Here is a 21,912-nt window from a genome sequence, read left to right as displayed (position 1 = left end):
AGATGATACACTATTATTTTGATATTTATCTTGACATATTAAGTGATCCCATGATTGTTGATCAAGCTATTAAATTATTTTTGTTCACTGCAAAAGTCATTTAAAGTCAGAGTTGGTCTTTTTGGTTTTAGCTGGATCCATTTGTCCATTCTAAGTTTTTACTCTCCAAAATAAAAAGTCCAACACCCCTATCCTGTTAACTTTCTTCATTTATGCATACTAAATAAAATGCAACTTCTTACAACCACCACTCACAAGAACAACTCAACAGCAACAACAACTCTACAATGACTGCCTGCTTTGGCCTAATATTGACCCTTATATAAAAAAAATAGCAGCTGATGATGACAAATTCATTATTAGTATTAATACCTTTTGTAAAATTTTGATGAAAAATTACATATTCATATTAGTAAGTTTTATAATAATGAATAAAATATTTAACAGTGTTTGTTGCTACTAACCATATAGCATAGATGCTGAGTCGCGATAGGAACACCCCAAAAAGGTTCACACCAATTATAGCTTTCAGCCATTAAGGCCTTTGTCAACAATAGTCACACACACACACACACACACACACACACACACACTCGCACAAATGCAACTCACACACATGTCTGCAGTCTCAGGCAACTGGACTGTGGTTTCAGTTGCCTGAGACTGCAGACATGTGTGTGAGTTGTGTTTGCACGAGTGTGTTTGTGCATGTGCTTATGTGTGACTATTGTTGACAAAGTCCTTAATTGGCCAAAAGCTATAATTGTGTGAATCTTTTTGTTGTTCCTATCGTAACTCACCATCTCCGCTATGTGGTGAGTACCAACTTTCCTTCTCTAATATTGTTACATTCTACCCTAGATTTTCCATTGTTGGTGTTTGTTTTCATATACAATGTCATCTTTATATAAAATTTCATGATGTATTGATTTTGAATAATCCCTGATATGTAAATTTCTGATAAAGTGCTTAATTATGTTGATTGCTAGCATTTACAAAGGAATCAATGCTCAAGTTACACTATTTGATATAACCAATTACTTTATAAACCATGTAAAATATTACACTCTACTGACAATATTATGAAAAGGACAGATTGCTACTGACCATAGAGTGGAGATGTTGAGATGCAGACAGGCACAACAACAAGAAGACTAAACACGTAAGCTTTTTGTTGTCCCTACTTGTGATTCAACATCTCTGCTATATGGTGAGTAACAATCTACTTTTTTCATAAAATTGTCATCGTTCCATCCTGGACTCTCAATCATTATCTACTGAACTATTTTTAATTTGAATGATTGGTCACGACATTACAATGTGTTTTTCAAGAACTTTCTACATAATAATTTTGCATTGTTGTTGTTGTGGTCTTCAGTCCTGAGACTGGTTTGATGCTGCTCTCCATGCTACTCTATCCTGTGCAAGCTTCTTCATCTCCCAGTACCTACTGCAACCTACATCCTTCTGAATCTGCTTGGTGTATTAATCTCTCGGTCTCCTTCTATGATTTTTACCCTCCACGCTGCCATCCCTTGATGCCTCAGAACATGCCCTACCATCCAATCCCTTCTTCTAGTCAAGTTGTGCCAAAAATTTCTCATCTCCCCCTTCCTATTCAATAACCCCTCATTAGTTATGTGATATACCCATCTAATTTTCAGCATTCTTCTGTAGCACCACATTTCAAAAGCTTCTATTCTCTTCTTGTCTAAACTATTTATCATCCATGTTTCACTTCCATACATGGCTACACTCTATACAAATACTTTCAAAAACGACTTCCTGACACTTAAATCTAAACTCAATGTTAACAAATTTCTCTTCTTCAGAAACACTTTCCTTGCCATTTCCATTCTACATTTTATATCCTCTCTACTTTGACCATCATCAGTTATTTTGCTCCCCAAATAGCAAAACTCCTTTACTTCTTTAAGTGTCTCATTTCCAAATCTAATTCCCTCAGCATCACCCGACTTAATTCGACTACATTCCAGTATTCTCGTTTTGCTTTTGATGATGTTCATCTTATATACTCCGTTCAAGACACTATCCATTCTGTTCAACTGCTCTTCCAAGTCGTTTGCTGTCTCTGACAGAATCACAATGTCATCGACGAACCTCAAAGTTTTTATTTCTTCTCCATGGATTTTAATACCTACTCTGAATTTTTCTTTTGTTTCCTTTACTGCTTGCTCAATATACAGATTGAATAACATCGGGGAGAGGCTACAATCCTGTCTCACTCCCTTCCCAGCCACTGCTTTCCTTTCATGTCCCTCAACTCTTATAACTGCCATCTGGTTTCTGTACAAATTGTAAATAGCCTTTTGCTCCCTGTATTTTACCCTTGCCACCTTCAGAATTTGAAAGAGAGTATTCCAGTCAACATTGTCAAAAGCTTTCTCTAAGTCTACAAATGCTAGAAATGTAGGTTTGCCTTTCCTTAATCTAGCTTCTAAGATAAGTTGTAGGGTCAGTATTGCCTCACATGTTCCAGTATTTCTATGGAATCCAAACTGATCTTCCCTGAGGTCAGCTTCTACTAGTTTTTCCATTCATCTGTAAAGAATTTGCGTTAGTATTTTGCAGCCATGACTTATTAAACTGATAGTTCGGTAATTTTCACATTTGTTAACACCTGCTTTCTTTGGGATTGGAATTATTAAATTCTTCTTGAAGTCTGAGGGTATTTCGCCTGTCTCATACATCTTGCTCACCAGATGGTAGAGTTTTGTCAGGACTGGCTCTCCCAAGGCTGTCAGCAATTCTAATGGAATGTTGTCTACTCCCGGGGCCTTGTTTCAACTCAGGTCTTTCAGTGCTGTGTCAAACTCTTCACACAGTATCATACTCCCATTTCATCTTCATCTACATCCTCTTCCATTTCCATAATATTGTCCTCAAGTAGATCGCCCTTGTATAGAACTTCTATATACTCCTTCCAACTTTCTGCTTTCCCTTCTTTGCTTAGAACTGGGTTTCCACCTGAGCTCTTGATATTCATACAAGTGGTTCTCTTTTCTCCAATTTTGCATATCTGATACAAAAATTATTATTTCACTGAATTATTATCTTCCTGGATTAAAAATTATTGTTTTAACAGAATGGAAATGTGTATACATGAAAAATATCTGATGTAATTAAACCTTCCTTCAGATATTTGAGTCCCATCTTTATCTACAATAATGATGGAAGCTGAAGAAATGAATTAAAATTTGTGCCATGGCTATGACTTGAACCTGGGTCTCCTTGATTAATAGGGAGGAATGCTATAATGCTGTGGTAGCGTAATGCCTAGCATACCTGCCTAGTAAGCAAAGAGAACTGGGTTCACATGCTGGCATAGCACAAATTTTAATTCTTCAGTTTTCATCATTATCGTGTATGTTATACATGAAATTTCAGATTATTACAATCTTGCAAATGAAATAATAGAACCAACTTCAGTATTTACAGGACATTCAGTTATTCCAAATGTTGTTAGGTAATGAATAGTAAATGCAAAAGAAATAAAAAGAATCATAAATATATGATAACATAATAATAAGTGTGGTGTCACCGCCAGATCCCACACTTGCTAGGTGGTAGCCTTTATATCGGCCGCGGTCCGTTAGTATACGTCGGACACGCGTGTCGCCACTATCAGCGATTGCAGACTGAGCGCCACCACACGGCAGGTCTAGAGAGACTTCCTAGCACTCGCCCCAGTTATACAATCGACTTTGCTAGCAATGGTTCACTGACAAAATAAGCTCTCATTTGCTAAGACGATTGTTAGCATAGCCTTCAGCTACGTCATTTGCTACGACCTAGCAAGGCGCCATTACCGGTTACTATTGATATTGTGAATAATGTAAAGTCAAGAGTGACGTTCACCATTTATGGATTAAAGTTAAGTATTCCACCAGCTACGTCCGTTTTTTTCTAAATTCTAATTTCCTTGTCCTGTTCCAGACCTCACGCCAGCCTGCGTGAGCTAAAACGCGTGCCTTTCGGCTTCCTCTAGTAACCTGGTGTTGGCTCTCCTGCCAACCCACAACAATAAGCATGTAGGAAAAGAAAGATTGCTACTTATCATAAAGAAGACCCATCAAGTTGCAGACAGGCATGATTAAAAGACATTCACATGCAGGTTTCAGCCCCAGTCTTTGTCAGTAGAGACATAAAGACACCCCCCCCCCCCCCCCCCCCCACACACAAACACACACACAAGCAAGCATACCTCGTGTGCACACAACCGCCAACTCCAGCATCTCGGGCCGGAATGCAACATCGCATGGGATGCAGGCAGCAATCTGGAGGGGCTGTGGAAGGGGAAGGGGATGGGGAAGGGGAAGGGATAGCAGTGTATTGGTGGCAAGAGAGATGAGCGCTGTCTGGTGGAGTGTGCAGGGACTAAACTCCAACAGGCACAGTGTCAACATGTTGTGAGGCAGGGAAGTGTGGTAAAAAGGAATAAAAAATGAGAGGAGCGGGGAAAGATGGGTGGATGCATTGCAGAGGGCTGCAAATAAACAGAGTGGGAGACAAGAATTGTGAGGAGATGATAGGACATAGGGGGTGAAAACTGTTGGGTGGATGGTGTGGGAACAGTATGTTACCGTAGGTTGAGGCAGCTCAGAAAAGATGACGGTGGAGGATCCTCTATGCAAAATTCTTCAAGGTGGCTCCCATTTCATTCATTTCCTGCAGTTCATGTTCTACTAATTTTGCTCCTTTTCCTGTTGTCAAATTCCATATCTGCATTACAGTTAAATTTTCATCTCCTGAAGCTTTCTGAATAATTTTTTTATCCAATTATACATTGTTTCAATCTCTTCATCTGCACGCTAGTAGGTGCATGAACTTGGACTACTTTAGTATGCATGGGTTATCTACCATGGGTACAATAGTGTGTTCATTATGCTGGTCACACCAGTTCACCTGCATTTCAATTTTCTTGTTATAATTAGACTTACTTCTGCATTACCTCTGTATGATTTTTTGTTGGTAACACTGTTCTCCCCTAACCACACTCCACAATATGCCACAATATCTAACTTCAACTTAACCATTTCTTGTATTAAATTTTCTAACCTAGCTAGGCAATTTAGGAGCCTAACATTCCATGCTCTGACCCACAGAACGTCATATTTATATTTTCCTTGTGAAAACATCCACATGGGTAGTTCCCAACTGGAAATCTGAATGGAAACTATTTCACCTCTGGTGTATTTCACCCAAGAGGCTAGCTGTATAGTTGAGGCATGCAAACTACTCCAACACAGCTGAGTCAGTTATTCATGGGGTGATTATTTATGTATGTAATTGTATTGTGGCAATGAGACATTGAATATAAACCATTACTTACAGGAAAATTTATGTTCCTAAATTATGAATGACCATGCAGTAGGATGATTGTTTAAAAGAAACTAATGAACTACTATACCTGTCACAGTAAACAAGTTTGAACAACGTGACAGATACTTTTAAGTTATGATTTTGTGCAGCACAATGGTACACATTTTTGTAGCTGCTTACAGTGTTTTGAACGACAAGTTTCCTTATCCCTCATGTGACTAGTGATTTACCCCCAAAACCATTGGAAATTTAAGGGCTAACGAAATATGCAGTATCTCGTGTAGCTGGATCATCTTGGAAACCCTGACCAACTGGGTTGCTAGCTTCTTGCATGTAGAAAACTGTCAGCGTGAAAGCTATTTAACCAGCCAAAGATTGAGCAAAGTGTCAATCTCTCTCAATTCACACTACTGTTTCTCATGTAATTATTCAGGCTTGGTTGACAGACACAGTGATGGTGGGTTGGCATAGCAAGCATGCTATTATTGTTACCTGTATTTGGTGAAAATTACTTACTGTTTACATATTTCTGCTCTTGATGGACCCAGTGCCTCAGTTTGCTAATAACTAGCACATGGTTTCCTCAGCTGAGATAATGCATTACACAAATCATATTACAGCAGTACAAGTTACATCATAATATGCAAATGAGTCTGTAAATATTATGAAGGTAAATTTTCTTTTTGTGTGGACTGAGTAAAAAAATGTACTGCTCATATGTATTTTCATACTTAGATTGTGCAAATTTTTTTCCTCCCATGCCATGGACAATCACACTAAACTGCTCTTTCCCATGGCGAAAGATTGTGATTCCTTACAAAGAGCTTCATGGGCACTTATGTACAAGTGTGAGAAATGATGAAAGAAGATGAAAAATTAATTAATCAGTGTGTGCAAAGGTATGTTTGCAAAATACATGCCATACCAGTTACAAAACTGTTTCAAAAATGCCATCGACATGAAAAGAAATAGGTGCACATCTGAATTAAATTGGTATTAATTCTGCCTACATATTTGTAAATAAATGCATAGTTGTATAATGTTTCTACCTCATGAATACTGATATATAATACATAACACAATTGATACAATCAAACGCTAGCTTGAACTTCAAGCCACAAATTCTATATCATAATTTTTCCTATGTAGAGACTAGGCATATAAATACTACTATTACAATATTTTTGCAGAGAATCAGTTAATAAAATTCTCAAATGTCTGATTATTTTTCCTTTCTATTTGCTGAGTAGACAATTCACAATGCAGAACTAGAGATTTTTGACTCAGTGTAACATTTCAAATTGTTGCATTAAGAAATGGTGTTCAGAAGATTGTAATTCTACCAAAGGCAGTGAAATTTATCATAGTCTCTTCATTTACTATAAATATCATGTAACCAGTTTCTTCACTTCCTCAAACAAAGTGCAAATAAAAGCAACAACTGGTTGTCATCAGAAGTTCTACTCATATTTTCTGCACAGTAGCTGACACTCACAATCAGTGCCATTCAACAAGATGACTAGATCTCTGTTTCCTGCACTCTGTCTAGTCATGACCAGCTATAGTGGGCAACAGTACATTCTGCCCATTTGGGCAGCTAGTTCTCTGTTTGAATTAGCCTTTAGCCTCCTGGAATTATATTTTGTTTTCAGGTGAATAGCGATTTACTCCCAAAATCATGACAAAGGTGAATGACTTTGCATAGCCAGTATTGTGAAGTTTTCATGGCAGACAACATGGAGGGGGAGGAAGGTCCAACAAACATGGTCATCACAGGCGAAATTTTTGAGGAAATTAAGTTTATCAACAAAGAGCTTTCTGTACCTAAGAAGACAGCCAAGACAAAGTTAATGAACAAAAAGTCACCTTGTGAGATTACAGCAACTTGAAGAGAAAAATGAAAGCCTGAAAGCTGAAGTGAAGAAAACAAGCACACATTATGCCTGTATAACTGCTAGACAGGCTAGTGCTGCAAACAAATGAGAAAATGCAACCAAAAAAATTAACAAAGTAATAAAGAAACAGAGAAATAAAATTTTGTAAAGTTTCACACAACTGGAGATGTAAATCTGATACAACAGAAATTAGTTGCCTTTAACATTGCTTCTCTACAGCACAATTTTCAGATCCACTTGAAAATGGCCTGATGTAGAGGTTAAAACCAGTCATAGGCTTGTCAGCAACTGGAGTGGCCTTCTATTATTTGAACATACAGCTGCAGAATCAGCACCCCAAACTACCATGAAAGAGGAAACTTCTTGTTATAATGTAAAACGTCCCTGCTGATTTGGAGGTGCAGTATCTAAAGGAGATCATGTATGAGTAAAAATTTGAAGGGGTACATGATCATTTACACCCATAGTTTATTCCGAAATTTAAGACTGGACAAAACGGAAGGGAAGTAGTTTATCACATAGTGGAGGTAGAAGCTAACATGAGGAAATCCTTTTTCAACAACCAGAAGGGATATGTTGTCTTCCAAGTTATAGCTGTGAAGAACTGCCTAGTAGTAACCCACTGCAATACATATCAGGATTACAATCATGGGGTAATGAACTGCACCAGGGCAGAATTAACAGAGTCTAACATGTATACTGTATTCAAAAAGAGGAAAGTCATGTAATGCAAATAAAGATGACTGCCCACCACATCAAATGTTCCTAGACAAACTAATCCCATGCATTGATTATGGGCAAAAGACTACTAATACCCAATGACAGAGTGCTATGAAGGTGAGAGAATACCTTACAAAATATGTAGGAAACAGAAATATAGGTAGGAGAAAGCAAGATGCAGAGAAAGCACAGAATTTCTGATAGAAAATAAAAAAGGAATGTTATACTAGAGGTTCTGCTACTCAGATGAAGGTGGATCATTCACAATTAAGCCACTACAATGAGTGGAATCTGTAACATTTACCAAACCTGGGCACATGTGTTGCACTTTGAAAATGTATAATATAATGTTCCAACAAAAAAAGTACCAAAATTCACTATAATGAGGTGTTGAGTACAGCTAGTAAAGATAGAAAATACTGCAAAGCACAATCCCAGTGCAGCCAAGTACTGATAAAGGAAAACAACCACTTGCAAAGAGAAATATCAACAGAAGAGACATACAATAATTAAATTACAAAATTAGGACCAATACTGTTCCTGATAAACATCAATCTGTTACTCATGATGAAAAACTTCTATTCGCTGATGACAGCAATATTAGTCACTGAGAAAACAAGAGAACTCCTTGCTGAGAAAGCAAATGAAACTCTCAAGGAAGTTTATGATTGGTCAATAAGCAATAATGTAACACTGAACATAAAGAAAACTAATGCCATGAATTTCAGTTTGATGAGGAAAAATGACAATGTTACATTAAATGTAGATGGCCCCTCTATAGACTGTAACAAATGCAAAATTTCTAGGAACGAATATTGATTCTCAGTTGAAGTGAACACACAAAGGTACTTGCAAACAGAATGTCATCAGCATGTTATACCCTTAGAATCCTATCATCAGTGTGTAACATGCAGTGTCTTTTGGTTACATGCTATTCAACTTACATTTACCAAGAAAAAATAAGTATAAAACTCATAACAGCATTTTCTACAAAAGAATGGAACTTACAATAAATTACCAAAAGAGCTTAAAGAAATTGCAAAAATACACTTATTTAAAAAGGCAGCTAAAAAGTACCTGTTATGCAATACATTTTATACATTGAAGGATTACTTAGATAAAACAGAGTAGGAGTTTGATAAAAAAAGTTATACAAGTAAATAATAATAATAATAATAATAATAATAATAATAATAATAATGATTATAAAACATCCAACATTCGACATAACACTTTCACTTTATGTTTTTTCCCATCTTTTTTCTTTTCTAGAAATACTTACCCCCAAGCTATGCATAGCACAATACTAACACCTCTTCCTCTTTCTGAGCTCAACATCTCACTTATTATGGAGGGATGCTGACTCGGTTTTTCAGGATAGCAAATGGGAAGTTGCAGTACAGAAAATGGCTCAGAGATCACCAGTGTGTGTGTGTGTGAGAGAGTGTGTGTGTGTGTGTGTGTGTGTGTGTGTGTGTGTGTGTGTGTATGAGTGAAATGTTATGAAACAATGTGTGTATAGTGTGTGCAGTGACTGATAGTGAGACATGAGTGAACAGTGTGGCATTACATTATTTATTGAGTTATTTATAAAAAAAAGTATTGTATACCAGGAGTAAATCTAATGATTGTCTCTAACTAGGAGTCTGTAAATATATGTGCATACGAATTAGCTTATTTTAAATTGATCTGAACTTGTAAATACTTTGACATGTCCTATATCCTTGTAAAAAGGGATCTACAGCTGAACAAAGCTACTACTATTTCTACTACTACTAGAATTTTGTTGTTGAAAATATTCACATTAGATTTGTCTGCTTTAATTGGCAGTTCTCAAGATACAGTACTTTCATTTTCTTGATATGATGTTCAGAATTGGCTCAAAATATCACTCTGAGATTTATTGTGTTGTGGATTAACACAAGGGACTTTTAAACAGATCATATTTTCATCAGATCACACAATTATACTTTTTTATTTTAATAATTTATCCATAATTTCATAAATAGTGATTTAATAGCTCTGAGAATTTTATCTCAACGTTTTTGTAACTTTATCATTCTGTTTCCTGCATCATTTTACCAGAAACCTAATTTTCCACTGACAATAGATACTCTTTTCCATTTCTTTCATCAATTTAACTATGAGCTATATTATTCAGTATCTTTCTGTTCAAGTTCTATTCAGAAAAGACATTTTCTGTTGATTTCTAGATTGACTGATAGTATTATTATTAGTTTTATCTCCATAAATTGTTCAAAAACTTACTCTGCCCATATTTTCTAGCAATGGAAATGGTTGGTACAAGGAAACGCTTATTTGCTGGTGTTGCTTGTCAGTTATTCTTCACCTTTGGTTATGTTATAACTGCACTATTTGCATACCTTATACCAGAGTGGCGATTACTACAAATAGCAATTACAGTGCCATCTCTCATATTCCTAAGCTACTGGTGGTAAGTTGAGTTTATGGTAGTGGTAATCAACATTACCCTTAGATAATGATACATAATAAGGATGGTATCTATTATATGTAAAGAGGAAAGTGCTATAAATCACATTTCTGTTTCTGTAGGATTATTCCAGAATCATTTAGATGGTTAACAGCAAATGGTCAACAGGAAGAAGCCCGGAAATATATTTTGAAAGCTGCAAAAGAAAATGGAGTAACTATTCCAGATGATGTGCTGACCAAAGCCATAATGGGAGAAGGTTCAGTTAGGTCAGAAAACAACTCTCAGAAATATTCTATTATTGATATGATGAAGCATAGTAAACTTAGAAGGAGAACACTAAATATTTTCTTTATTTGGTAAGTAATGTTGCATTCAATACACTGGCCTTAAATTTGTATAACGAAATATTTTTTGTATAATTTCAGTTAGATAATTCTGCTTACGTGTTTTTGTCTTAGTGATTAATGCTGGATGTATCACATCTGAATTAAACCATGACCTTGTCTTCAGGATATTCATAGTGCATGCTATCTATGAATTTGTTAGTTACTGTACATTAAACCATAATCTTGTCTTCATGGTACTGGTATTCATAGTGTATGCTATCTATGAATTTGTTAGTTACTGTACAATGCTATAATCAATTTTGAGTGCATTTCTTGTACAACTGAGAAGGTATTCCAAATACGTACAGGAGGTATAAATCTCTAGAAAAGTAATTTTATTTCAGTATGAAATATGAAATCTTCTGAAGATCAAAGTCTTTTACTTAGCAGGGTGTGAAAGATCATATGGCTTCCAAAAATGGAAAAAGTCTCCAAATCTTGTAATATGTGAAAAGAGATTCAGATTTTAAGCTGGTCAGTTAACTTTGGAATATCTTCCTCATTTATTATATGTTCATAAGTTTAAAATGTCTCCTCTATACCATAAATTGCAGCGAGCAATGGAATGTAAAGATGCAAGAGCAGCAGCATCATATTGAATTATACAGTAATAGTTTGAGTTTTTGTATATTAATATTTACATATTTTTGAACTTATGACACTTGACAATATTAATATTTTTGTTTCTCATTCCACTGTTCATAAATTTCATTTGAGTGAATAATAAATTCAAGTCAAGTTAAAGTTTTGTATGATAGATATTCTATCAAACCAGCATGAGTACACGTAATGTGATTTTTATTTCTGCATCTGCATCTAAATTTATACTCTGTAAATCTCTGTGAAATGCATGGCAGAGAGTACTTCTATCATTACAGTTATTAACAACAGTAACAATCAACTTTTGACAAAATAATTTAACCACCAAAATATCAGTTATGATGATTTGGCATAGGTAAAGGGTGTATAATGGCAACACACAGTATACTGTTGAAGAACATGCTCTACAGCATGAAATCATGACCTCGGTGTCTGTTTCACCACAAGCGCAATCTGGATTCTTTCCATAAACACCAGTTGCTCAGAACTGCACAGGTGGGAACTAGAGCTACAATATGTCCTTGGTTGTCACCTCCCACCTGCCCTTAATTTATGTTAATTTCTTCCATCTCAGCAGTTCTTCACAGTGACTACTCTTTTCTTCACTCTATTTCAGTTTTCTACATCTTTCATTGTCTTACCTGTCTATTTTTGACCGCCCCTCTAGCACCTCTGTTACATAAAACGGACTTTGCTTTTCACTCTTACGAGGGTTGTTTGAAAAGTTCTCGGAATCACCATGACAGGTCAGCGCTAGCACAACGAGCAGTTCACGTGATATTCATTGGACTGTTGCCTGTAAACAAGTGCACCTCAGTGCTCTTGGAAGAGACCTGTGGTGGTGATGTGGCTCTTCTGTTGTTCCTGCGAAGTGATATGCGAAGATGGCAAAAATTGAGATTCGAGCAGTGATTAAGTACTTCGTAAAGAAAGGTATGAAATCAAACAACATTCATGCCAATTTCCAGAATACACTGGGGGCTCTGCTCCTTCATATTCAACTGTTGCCAATCGGACAAATGAATTGAAGTTTGGTCAGTAGAGCTTAAATGATGATCTGCACAGTGGTTGGACAAAATGTGTCACTACTCCAGAAATCATTGTAAAACTGCACAAAATGGTCATGAAGAAGCCAATTGAAAGTGTGTGAAATTGCTTATTCTTGCCAGATGTCACCTAAAAGGGTATATCACATTTTAACTGAAGATTTAGAAATGAACAAATTACCTGCAAGATGGGTGTCGTGACTCTTGAGGCTGGATCAAAAATGCATGAGAATGGACATATTGGAACAATGTTTGGCCCATTTTAGGAGAAATGAACAAAACTTTTTGCTCTGGTTTGTGACTACAGATGAACTTGGTTGCACTGCTACACCCCAGAGTCAAATCAGTGGAAACATGCTGATTCTCTGCCACCAATGAAAGCAAAGACAATTCCTTCAGTGGGAAAGGTCATGGCATCATTGTTCTGGGATGTGAATGGGATTCTGTTTGTTTATTATCTCCCTGCTGGGCAAATAATTACTGGAGAATACTATGCTAACCTCCTGGACAAATTGAAACAAAAGATACATGAAAAAAGGCCAGGTTTAGCAAGGAAGAAAGTAATCTTGCACCAAGACAATGCGCACCCACACACGTGTTGTCGCCCTGTAAAAATTACACAAACTAGGAAATGAATTGTTGTCACTCCCACTCTATTCACCCAATATGGCTCTGTCAGACTTCCATCTCTTCCCAAAACTGCAAATTTTTCTTGGTGGATGAAAATTCACTTCAAACAAAGAACTGATAGCCGGAGTTGACAGCTATTTTGCATGCCTGGAAGAAACTAATTTTTGAGATGGGGTCAAGGCACTGGAACATCACTGGACCAAGTGCTTTAATCTACAAGAAGATTACATTGAAAAATAAAAAAGTTTCAGTGATGTAAGTACTATTTTTCTATTCCGTTCTGAGAACTTTTCAAATCCTGCTCGTATATACACATGTATAATGTTTAAGCAGTAATCTCTGTCTTGCATATTACCCTGTCTTCCACCTTTAAGCTCTCAGGTATTCAAATCTTGTCCAATTCAGTCCCCAACAATCAGTATTTCCTTCTCATCTCATGCGGAGTCTCCCCTGACCGCAGGTCTGGGTGACTTTCCAAAAATCTATCCCTTTTCCTAGACCTCTCCAGTCCTTTTCCTTCTCTCGTCTTTGTTCCCCTTCAACCCTTCTGCCTGAAGAAGGAGCTAGTGGCTCCGAAAACTTGCCTAATTACAACCCTCTTTTATGTGTGTGTATTCTGCCACCACCTGGTGAGTAGATTTTTTTATCTATCCAATTAAATTATAACATTAATTAAGGTGTCTTCCCACTTCTTTCATGGATGGGAGTATGAAGGAAGGAATTCTTCCACACTTCTCGAAAAGATTAAAAAAAAAAAAAAATGGAAAATCTCTACAGGGTAGATATGAAATGAGTTGAAGAGTATCTGTAGCTTCTTCCCTAAAAGATGGCTCTTGAAGTTCTCTAAAAAAGTTCTTGCTACGTGTACAGAATTTTTCATTGATTATCCACCAGTTAAGAGTTTCAACATTTCTGTTACACCCTCTTACCAGTTATATAAGCCTGTGAACATTTGCACCATGCTTTATATATATATTTAGTGCTCACTTACAAGGCTATGACAAATTGCACCACACTTCATTGTTTATGTTTTATGTCCACCATTAGATGAATCTGGTATGAACCCCATACCCTTAAGCTGTACATGTGTTTCATATGCAGTCTTTTAAATTGCTGTTTCTCATTACCCCATCAGTGAATTTACCTGCAGCTGATTCTACGTGGTTGTCCTGCTTCATGTCTCTATACTGTTGCTTCCAGATATTTTTCTACCTTTATGGCTGTGTATGGGAGAGGATGATTCCTGTTGTACCACATATTAGGGTCTGAAGAATGATTGTTTACTTGCCTATGTGCACAGTGTAAACTGCCTAACCTTGTCTTTGCATACTCTATTTGAGTGATACATAGTGTATGACGGTATCCAAAAGTTTCCAAAATTTGAATTTTGTATGCAAATGGTCATGAGTGCACTAATATACCACTAGGTGGCTTTACATACATCTTTCTTGTATCAGTAGCTATGAGCTGCGTGGTTTGGTTAGGTGTTGGTGAGCATATTTGTGCAGTAAGCTTGTGGTTTTGTGATAGCTGATCTAAAAGAGCAGAGTGTTTGTATAAAGTTTTGTCTTAAACTAGGAGAACTACTGCAGAAATACACCATATGTTGAAGGAAACTATTGGAGATCACAATTCATGTCAGACACAGACTTAAAACTCGTATAAACATTTCAAAAGCTGGCAAACATTGGCTGAGCTGTCAGTTGCCATCAGGCCAGAAAATGTTCTTCAGAACATGAGGGATCTGATTATGCAAGATCATAAATAGACCAATGAAGACCTCTGCAACACTTTGTGGATAAGTTATGGTACATGTGAATGTACTGAACATGAGATGGATTGCAGTGAAGTTTGTGCCATAACTGTTTGCAGTTGATATGAAGTAACATCACTTAGAAGTCTGCAGAGATCTTAAACAATTGGTTCAAGATAATCAAAACTTTCTATCAAAGGTTGTTACTGGTGACAAAAGTTGGATTTATTGCTGTGACTCTCAAACTAAGCAGCAGTCATTGCAGTGGATAGTCCTTCTAACATCTTGTGTGATGGATGACTTAGGAAAAATATCCCCAGAAGTGGTGTGAACATAACTGGGTATTCCATTGTGACAATGCACAACTGTGTGTAGGCTATATTAATCAGGAAATTTTGATAAAAATCAAGGTGACACTTATTCCCCTCCACCCATACTCACAAAATGTAGCTTCTTGTGACTTCTTCCTTTTCCCTAAGATAAAAATCAAGTTGAAGGGGTGAAGATTTGAAGCAGTGGAGGATATTCAAGTGGAGTCACAAGAGTACTAAACATCCTGATAAGCAAAGAATTCCAAGATTAATTTAAAAAGTAACATAAATGTTGTTATCAGTGTATTCACTCCCAAGGGAACTATAAGGCATAGAAATTTTTGTTAGTGTATTTTGTGTTTCCACATTTTTCATGGCTGAAACCTTGTAAGTATGCTTTTCTGGCACAGTTGACCCCTGTATTTCATCATCTGCCAGTTCAGATTTTTCAGCATTTCTGTGCTGTTCTCCCATTGATCAAACATACCTGTGACCATTTTGCTGGCCTTCTTTGTTCAAATGTGTGTGAAATCTTATGGGACTTAACTGCTAAGGTCATCAGTCCCTAAGCTTACCCACTATTTAACCTAAATTCTCCTAAGGACAAACACACACACCCATGCCCGAGAGAGGATTCGAACCTCCGCCGGGACCAGCCGCACAATCCATGACTGCAGCGCCTTAGACCGCTCGGCTGATCCCGCGCGCTGGCCTTCTTTGTACACACTCAGTATCTCCAATTTGTCCTATTTGTGTGGAACCCTCCACACATCTGAGCCATATTCTTTGCTGGTTCACATGGGTGTTTTGTAGGTAAACTTCCTGTAGAGTGATTGCATTTTACCAGTATCCTATCAATGAATCTAAATCTGCCACCAGCTTCATCTGCAATTAAGCATATGTGGTCTTCCCATTCCATATATCTACAAATTGTTACATGCGTATATTGGTTTGAATTGAGTAATTCCAACTGTGAATCACTGATATTGTAGTCACAGGTTACTACTATTTTGTGTTTAGAGAACTGCACAATTTTATGTTTGTGAACAGTTAAAGAAGTTGCAAATCTCTGAACCACTTCAAGATCTTACCAAGATATGACTGAAAATTTGTGCAGTTTTTTTCAGGCAGTATTTTATTGTAGATAACCACATCATCTACAAAAATTCTGAAGTTATTATTGCCTTCAAAGCTCTTAAAATACAACAAATACTTGGTTAGATATTCCACTGTGACATATTTTCTTCAGAAGGCACAGATGTGGTGCTGAACTGAAAACTATTTGAACATACAGAAACACTGAATCAACTTGGCTTCTTCTACCAATGGCACCAAGGATAAGTATGTGAAGAGTAAAAATTCAGTTATGGATAATTGGTGTCAGTCAGTCATTCAGATCTTTTCTTGTCCAGCATTTTGAACATGATGGTACAGGACTCACAACTGTAGTAATTGCTTGGAAATAAATATCAGCAAGAATTGTGATATTATTTTCTAACACCATAATCAGTTTCGGCCACCAAGGCCAATTACAAGTGATTATCTGAACAATATTGAAAAACAAGGTGCAAATGAAATAAGTCATATGAAAAAGAAAGTAACAACAAATGCTATCAAACTAGACAACATAAATAATGTTGTATAACAGCTCATCCACAATTTAAGAAAGCAATATATATAAAATAAACTTATGAGCCTAACATTATGGAGCTACGCAGACAGGCCAGTGCGATATATACAAAAGAGAGTTTAAATAGGTGAGGGGCAGGTCACAGGGAGGTCTGTAGGGGGCAGGAAGGTGGACAGCCCTTTCTGCCCTCTACAGAATTGTGGAAGTACACAGTGAGACTGGTGAAACACATGAGAAGTGGTGCCCTCTCTGTGACATGCCCCTTCCTTAGGTAAGCACTGACTTTCATGTTTTACCATTCTGTCTGCATACTTTGATGACATCATGTTACATATGTTGATTTCTTAAACTGCGGAAGAGTTGCTGTACAAAATTATTTATTTTACTATGTTGTCTTGCACATCTACATCTACATGTACATAGACACTCTGCAAGCCACTGTACAGTGCGTAGCGAAGGGTACCCTGTACCACTACTTGTCATTTCCGCTCCTATTCCACTCACAAATAGAACAAAGGGAAAAACAAATGTCTGTACACCTCCATATGGGCCCTAATTTCTAGTATCTTATCTTTGTGATCCTTATGTGTGATATATGTTGGCAACAACAGAATCGTTTGACAGTCAACTTCAAATGCCGGTTCCCTAAATTTTCTCAATAGCATTTTTGAAAAAGAATGTCGCATTTCCTCCAGGGCATGTTTGAGGGGGCACCTTGGATAAATGTAAGGGTATGGGTTTCAAAAGGCAATAATTATTATAACAGCTGCAGAAGTTTTTGAATGTTCCTCACATATTACATAGATAAACAACAGACAATAGTATAATTAAAAACTCACTAGCTGTTTGACAGTGGTGTATTTTCATCTTATATAAAAAATTAAATAGAATATTTAAAGTGAATTTGTGAAATAATTTAATGAACCTATCTTTAATGAAATTTATTAATAAAACCTACAGAATTTAACACGTGAGTAAATGAATGCTGATATGAATTCATTTCAGAAACTCAGGCATTTCTTCCATAGGTCAATAACACATAATACTATAGAATGCAGAATTTGAGTGTAAAGTGGATAGCCCTAGAGAAAAATAAGAGATTGTTACTCCAAGTACTTACTTTTTTTTCTTTTAAGGTAATTTAATGTAGTTTTTACAATGCATAATTATGAAGTTCATGAAACACTTTGAAAGATCAGTACAGGCAAATGGCTTAACACATTTTTTTTTAATGTGGTGCCTGCAAAATAGGGAAAACTACTGACTGGGACACACCAGCAGCAGTGAGTGTGCAAAGTGCTCTCTATGACAAGTTTCTCAAACATCACCAATTGATGATAGCATACTGAACTGATACAAGAAATTCAAGTACAGTGGTTAGTTGTGCAATGCAAGACATTTGAGCATGTCAGAACAAACAGTGACCCATGTAAGGGACATGATGTTGTGAAGTCCCACAAAGTCTACTTGTCAAGCTGGTACAGAACTGAAAATCCCTCAGCCAACAGTGTGAATAATCCTTCATAAGTGATTAAGAGTGAAACTGTACAAATTGCAGCTCCTGCCATGAGCCTTGATGACAAACTATGCCTCTGCAATTCTTCACTGATACGCAGAACCATCTTGAAAAGGATAACTTCACAAGCGTATTAATCTACAGTGACAAAACCACTTTTCATCTTTTCATCTTGTGTGAACATGTCCAGGATTCTGAGAAAGTTAATGTGCTCTGTGTCATGTCCACCAAGACAGTCTATGGGCCCTTCTTTTTTGCCAAGGGAACTGTCAATGGTATCACCTAATGTAACATGCTCCAATTGTGGCTCATGCCAAAAACTTGAAAGTGACAGCAAGTATTTCATCTTTTAGCAAGATGGTGCACTTCCACATTTCTGCAGTTTTGAATGAGATTATGTAACTGAGACATTGTCACAGTGCTGGATAGGCCATGTTGTGACCACCGTGCTGTCACTGCTCAAGTGTCCACCCTGGTTGCTGGTCATGATGCCATGTGATTTTCTTTCTTTCTTTCTTTCTTTCTTCCTTTCTTCGTGTGTGTGTGTGTGTGTTTTCCTTCTGGCTATGCATCAAGGATATTGTTAATGTTTCACCTCTACTGCAGAATCTCAAAACCTTGCAGCACCATATTGTAGCAGCTGTTCTTGACATCACTTCTGATATTTTGGGTTGGGTATGAGTAGAACTGGACCCTATGACCTAGGCATATATACAGAATTTCTGAAAGAAATACTGTTAGTTTTAGAATTTAGATCTTAGAAGAAGTGTAGGGAATATATGAGTTTTTAAATCAGTATATTTTAATAATTTTTCAAATACATTTTTACATAAATAATATTCCTCTATCTTCTTTCTATTTTAATAATTTTTCAAATACATTTTTACATAAATAATAATCCTCTATCCTCTTTCTGAAAAAGGTTTGCAAATAATGCAACATATTATGGACTTTCTTGGAATACATCAAATCTTGGAGGCAATGATTACATAAATTTTTTAATAGCTGGTTTTGTGGAAGTGCCAGCATATACTTTCCTTTTATTCTCTCTTAACAAATGGGGGCGAAAGAAAATTCTGTGCTCCTCTATGATAATCGCTGGAGTGTCACTATTTGCTGCAACTGCTGTACCACAAGGTCAGTCAATCATATTTCGCTATCTAATGATATACTCCCAAAGTAATTTGTGATTACAATATTTTTGAGCTAATGTGTAAACTGTGGTCTGCTGGATAACTCAAATATATCTACTTAGTTACATTTCCTGATATCCACCCTTTGTAAGAAAATATGCAGCCTTCAGGAATGACTTAAAATATGTTCACTTTACAGCTGCACTCTCAAGGGCCAATGGCACTCTTTTGTGATTTATGAAATGCATGATATTTTTGTTGTGGTTTATCATCATATTAAATAATTTCTGCAGAGATATTACCAGAAGTAGTTATATCATTAACATTATAACTACTTAAGTGAGCAAAAATTGACAAAATTTCATTTGTTGTATATGGAGTTGAATGTTGAGACAGGGGGTGATGAAACAGCTGAATTAAAGTGACTGAGATGAAATTTTTGAAAGATCATTTGGAATAATTTGGTAATCTGTTACAGAAATGCTGATGTTGTCCAAGAAATTTAAAGTTAAACCACTTCAGAGTAAAATAGAAACGAACAACAGAAAATATCAGCATTTGCAACTGATGGCTGAGTAGACATCATTAGATCATTAGCTGTAGCTGTAAATTAAGGAAGAAACACTTTTTATAATACTGTCATTCTTGAATGGGAGAAGAAGAAAAGGTTTAATAATTCTAACAAAGTAGCTGTTATTGTTATTTTATATCATCTTCGAGCTCAGTACACTAGATGTGTAAATATTATGATATATCATGTCATTGAAAATACATGCTAGATCAAATATCTACATCTTCTACACTCTGCAAAAAACTGTGAAGTGCATGGCTGAGGGTGCATCTCATTGGACTAGTTATTAGGGGTTTTTCCTGTTCTATTAGTGTATGGTATGTGGGAAGAAAGATCGTTTACATGCCTCCGTGCGTGCTGTATTTAATTTAATCTTGTCCTCACAATTCCTAAGGGAGAGATATAACCTCAGAACATATATTCCCTTCAGGATGAATTAGATTATGTGAAACCTGAACTAGATAGATTGAAAGAGGAAGAAGACCTTGGGAACTGGGCAAAGGTAACAAGCAATGGGTGAAAGGGGAACAGCTCTTTATATTCTTCAACTGCATTTGAACTCACAGCATCTAATAAGCTTGACTTGTTACCTAAAGTGGGAAAGTGGGAGGGGAAGAACCCCATCCAGCTTTAGTCACAGTAGAGTGCAGCAAACGTCTAGCAAAGAAACTAAGTGTAGGGTAAAAAAAAAAAAAAAAAAAGAAGAAGAAGAAGAAGAAGAGAGAGAGAGAGATCAGGAAGAAAACAGTCTTGCTGCTAGGTAGTAGCCACAGGAGGCATGTAGGGCAGGTGGTACAATACAAATTAGGAACAGAATACCAGGTCAGAAGTGTTGTGAAGCCAAGTGATAATCCCAGACAGGTGACAGAGGACACAGGGAATTTTGTTAAGGATTTTTGATAAAGAAGATGAGGTGATCGCGGTAAGTGGACCATGTAATCTATCCCTCCCCCATATTATTTGTTGATTGTCACTGTCTTTAGGTTAACTTTTCTAATAAGCTTTGGGAGGAGTAAGATTTACAATAAATGTTTTACTTATCTTCTTTTGTCATAGTTGGCTCCAGTTCTTAATGTCTAGGGGCTGATTCTTGAAGCTGGCATTTTTGACATTATAGGTTCTCATGCTTCCAATTGACATAATAAATTTGAAATGAGCCTGTGGATTATTTTTTGTTTTACTCAAACTTTTATTCTATCACATTTTTCTACATCACACTGTCTTTACAATTTGAAAATTACAGTGTTCTTCCCAAGAATAAAAACACCTCCGATCACATCAGAGGCATGCCCACTACTACTTCACTCTGCAATACTGACAATATTCCAAAGGGCTTACAAGGTTTCTTCACAAATTACTTTCTATTAATTCATACTATTATTCTATAAATGAATCCCAAAATTAATGTAATAAATAGGGTCAAATTAGTGTAAATAATAATAGAAATTTTAAGTGAGCCAAATATTTCACAATTTCAAATGTTTCTAAAAGAAAATAATTTCAAATGTACATTCAGAGCTAGTACGTATTGATTGTAATAACGAAAATAAAGTAACTTCTTTACACAGATTTTAGCTTGAATTATAACACACTGTGTACAAAATCATATGATTTTTTTAGAAAAACAGCCGCAACATTGTTAACCTGTTCAAAATTCAAAACAATATTTTTGGTATTGATTACTTCTGTTGAGGAAAGGTAAGGTAATGCAAGAGGGGGGGGGGGGGGGGGGGGGTGTTCCTTTGTTCCTTTACAAGCAGGAAAAAGCCTGGTCTAAAGACAGAAATTACAGCATTAGTGGTGACCTGGATGGAATAGTGGAATATGGGGATATACTAGACATAGCCTATAAATGAATAAGAGGGGGGAAATAGGTTGGTTGAGCTTCTTGCAGAAAATGTATTGGGAGCCACTCTCATACAA

General features: G+C 36.5%; 1 protein-coding gene across 2 annotated transcripts in view; it reads left to right on the top strand.

Annotated features, from left to right (window-relative positions):
• LOC124785238 (organic cation transporter protein-like) overlaps positions 1 to 21,912 on the top strand; it is a 164,722-nt gene that overhangs the window by 105,850 nt on the left and 36,960 nt on the right. For both annotated transcript variants that reach the window (XM_047254165.1, XM_047254164.1), the window contains 3 exons: positions 10,245 to 10,413; positions 10,533 to 10,769; positions 19,208 to 19,422. In XM_047254165.1, coding sequence (XP_047110121.1) covers positions 10,245 to 10,413; positions 10,533 to 10,769; positions 19,208 to 19,422 — 621 coding nt within the window. The remainder of the gene's footprint in view (positions 1 to 10,244; positions 10,414 to 10,532; positions 10,770 to 19,207; positions 19,423 to 21,912) is intronic.

The sequence above is a fragment of the Schistocerca piceifrons genome, chromosome 1 (genome assembly GCF_021461385.2).
Source record: "Schistocerca piceifrons isolate TAMUIC-IGC-003096 chromosome 1, iqSchPice1.1, whole genome shotgun sequence".
In the NCBI taxonomy this organism is placed as follows: Eukaryota; Metazoa; Arthropoda; class Insecta; order Orthoptera; family Acrididae; genus Schistocerca; species Schistocerca piceifrons.
Note: the sequence above shows the minus strand (reverse complement) of the source record. Positions and strands in the feature narration are given on the sequence as shown.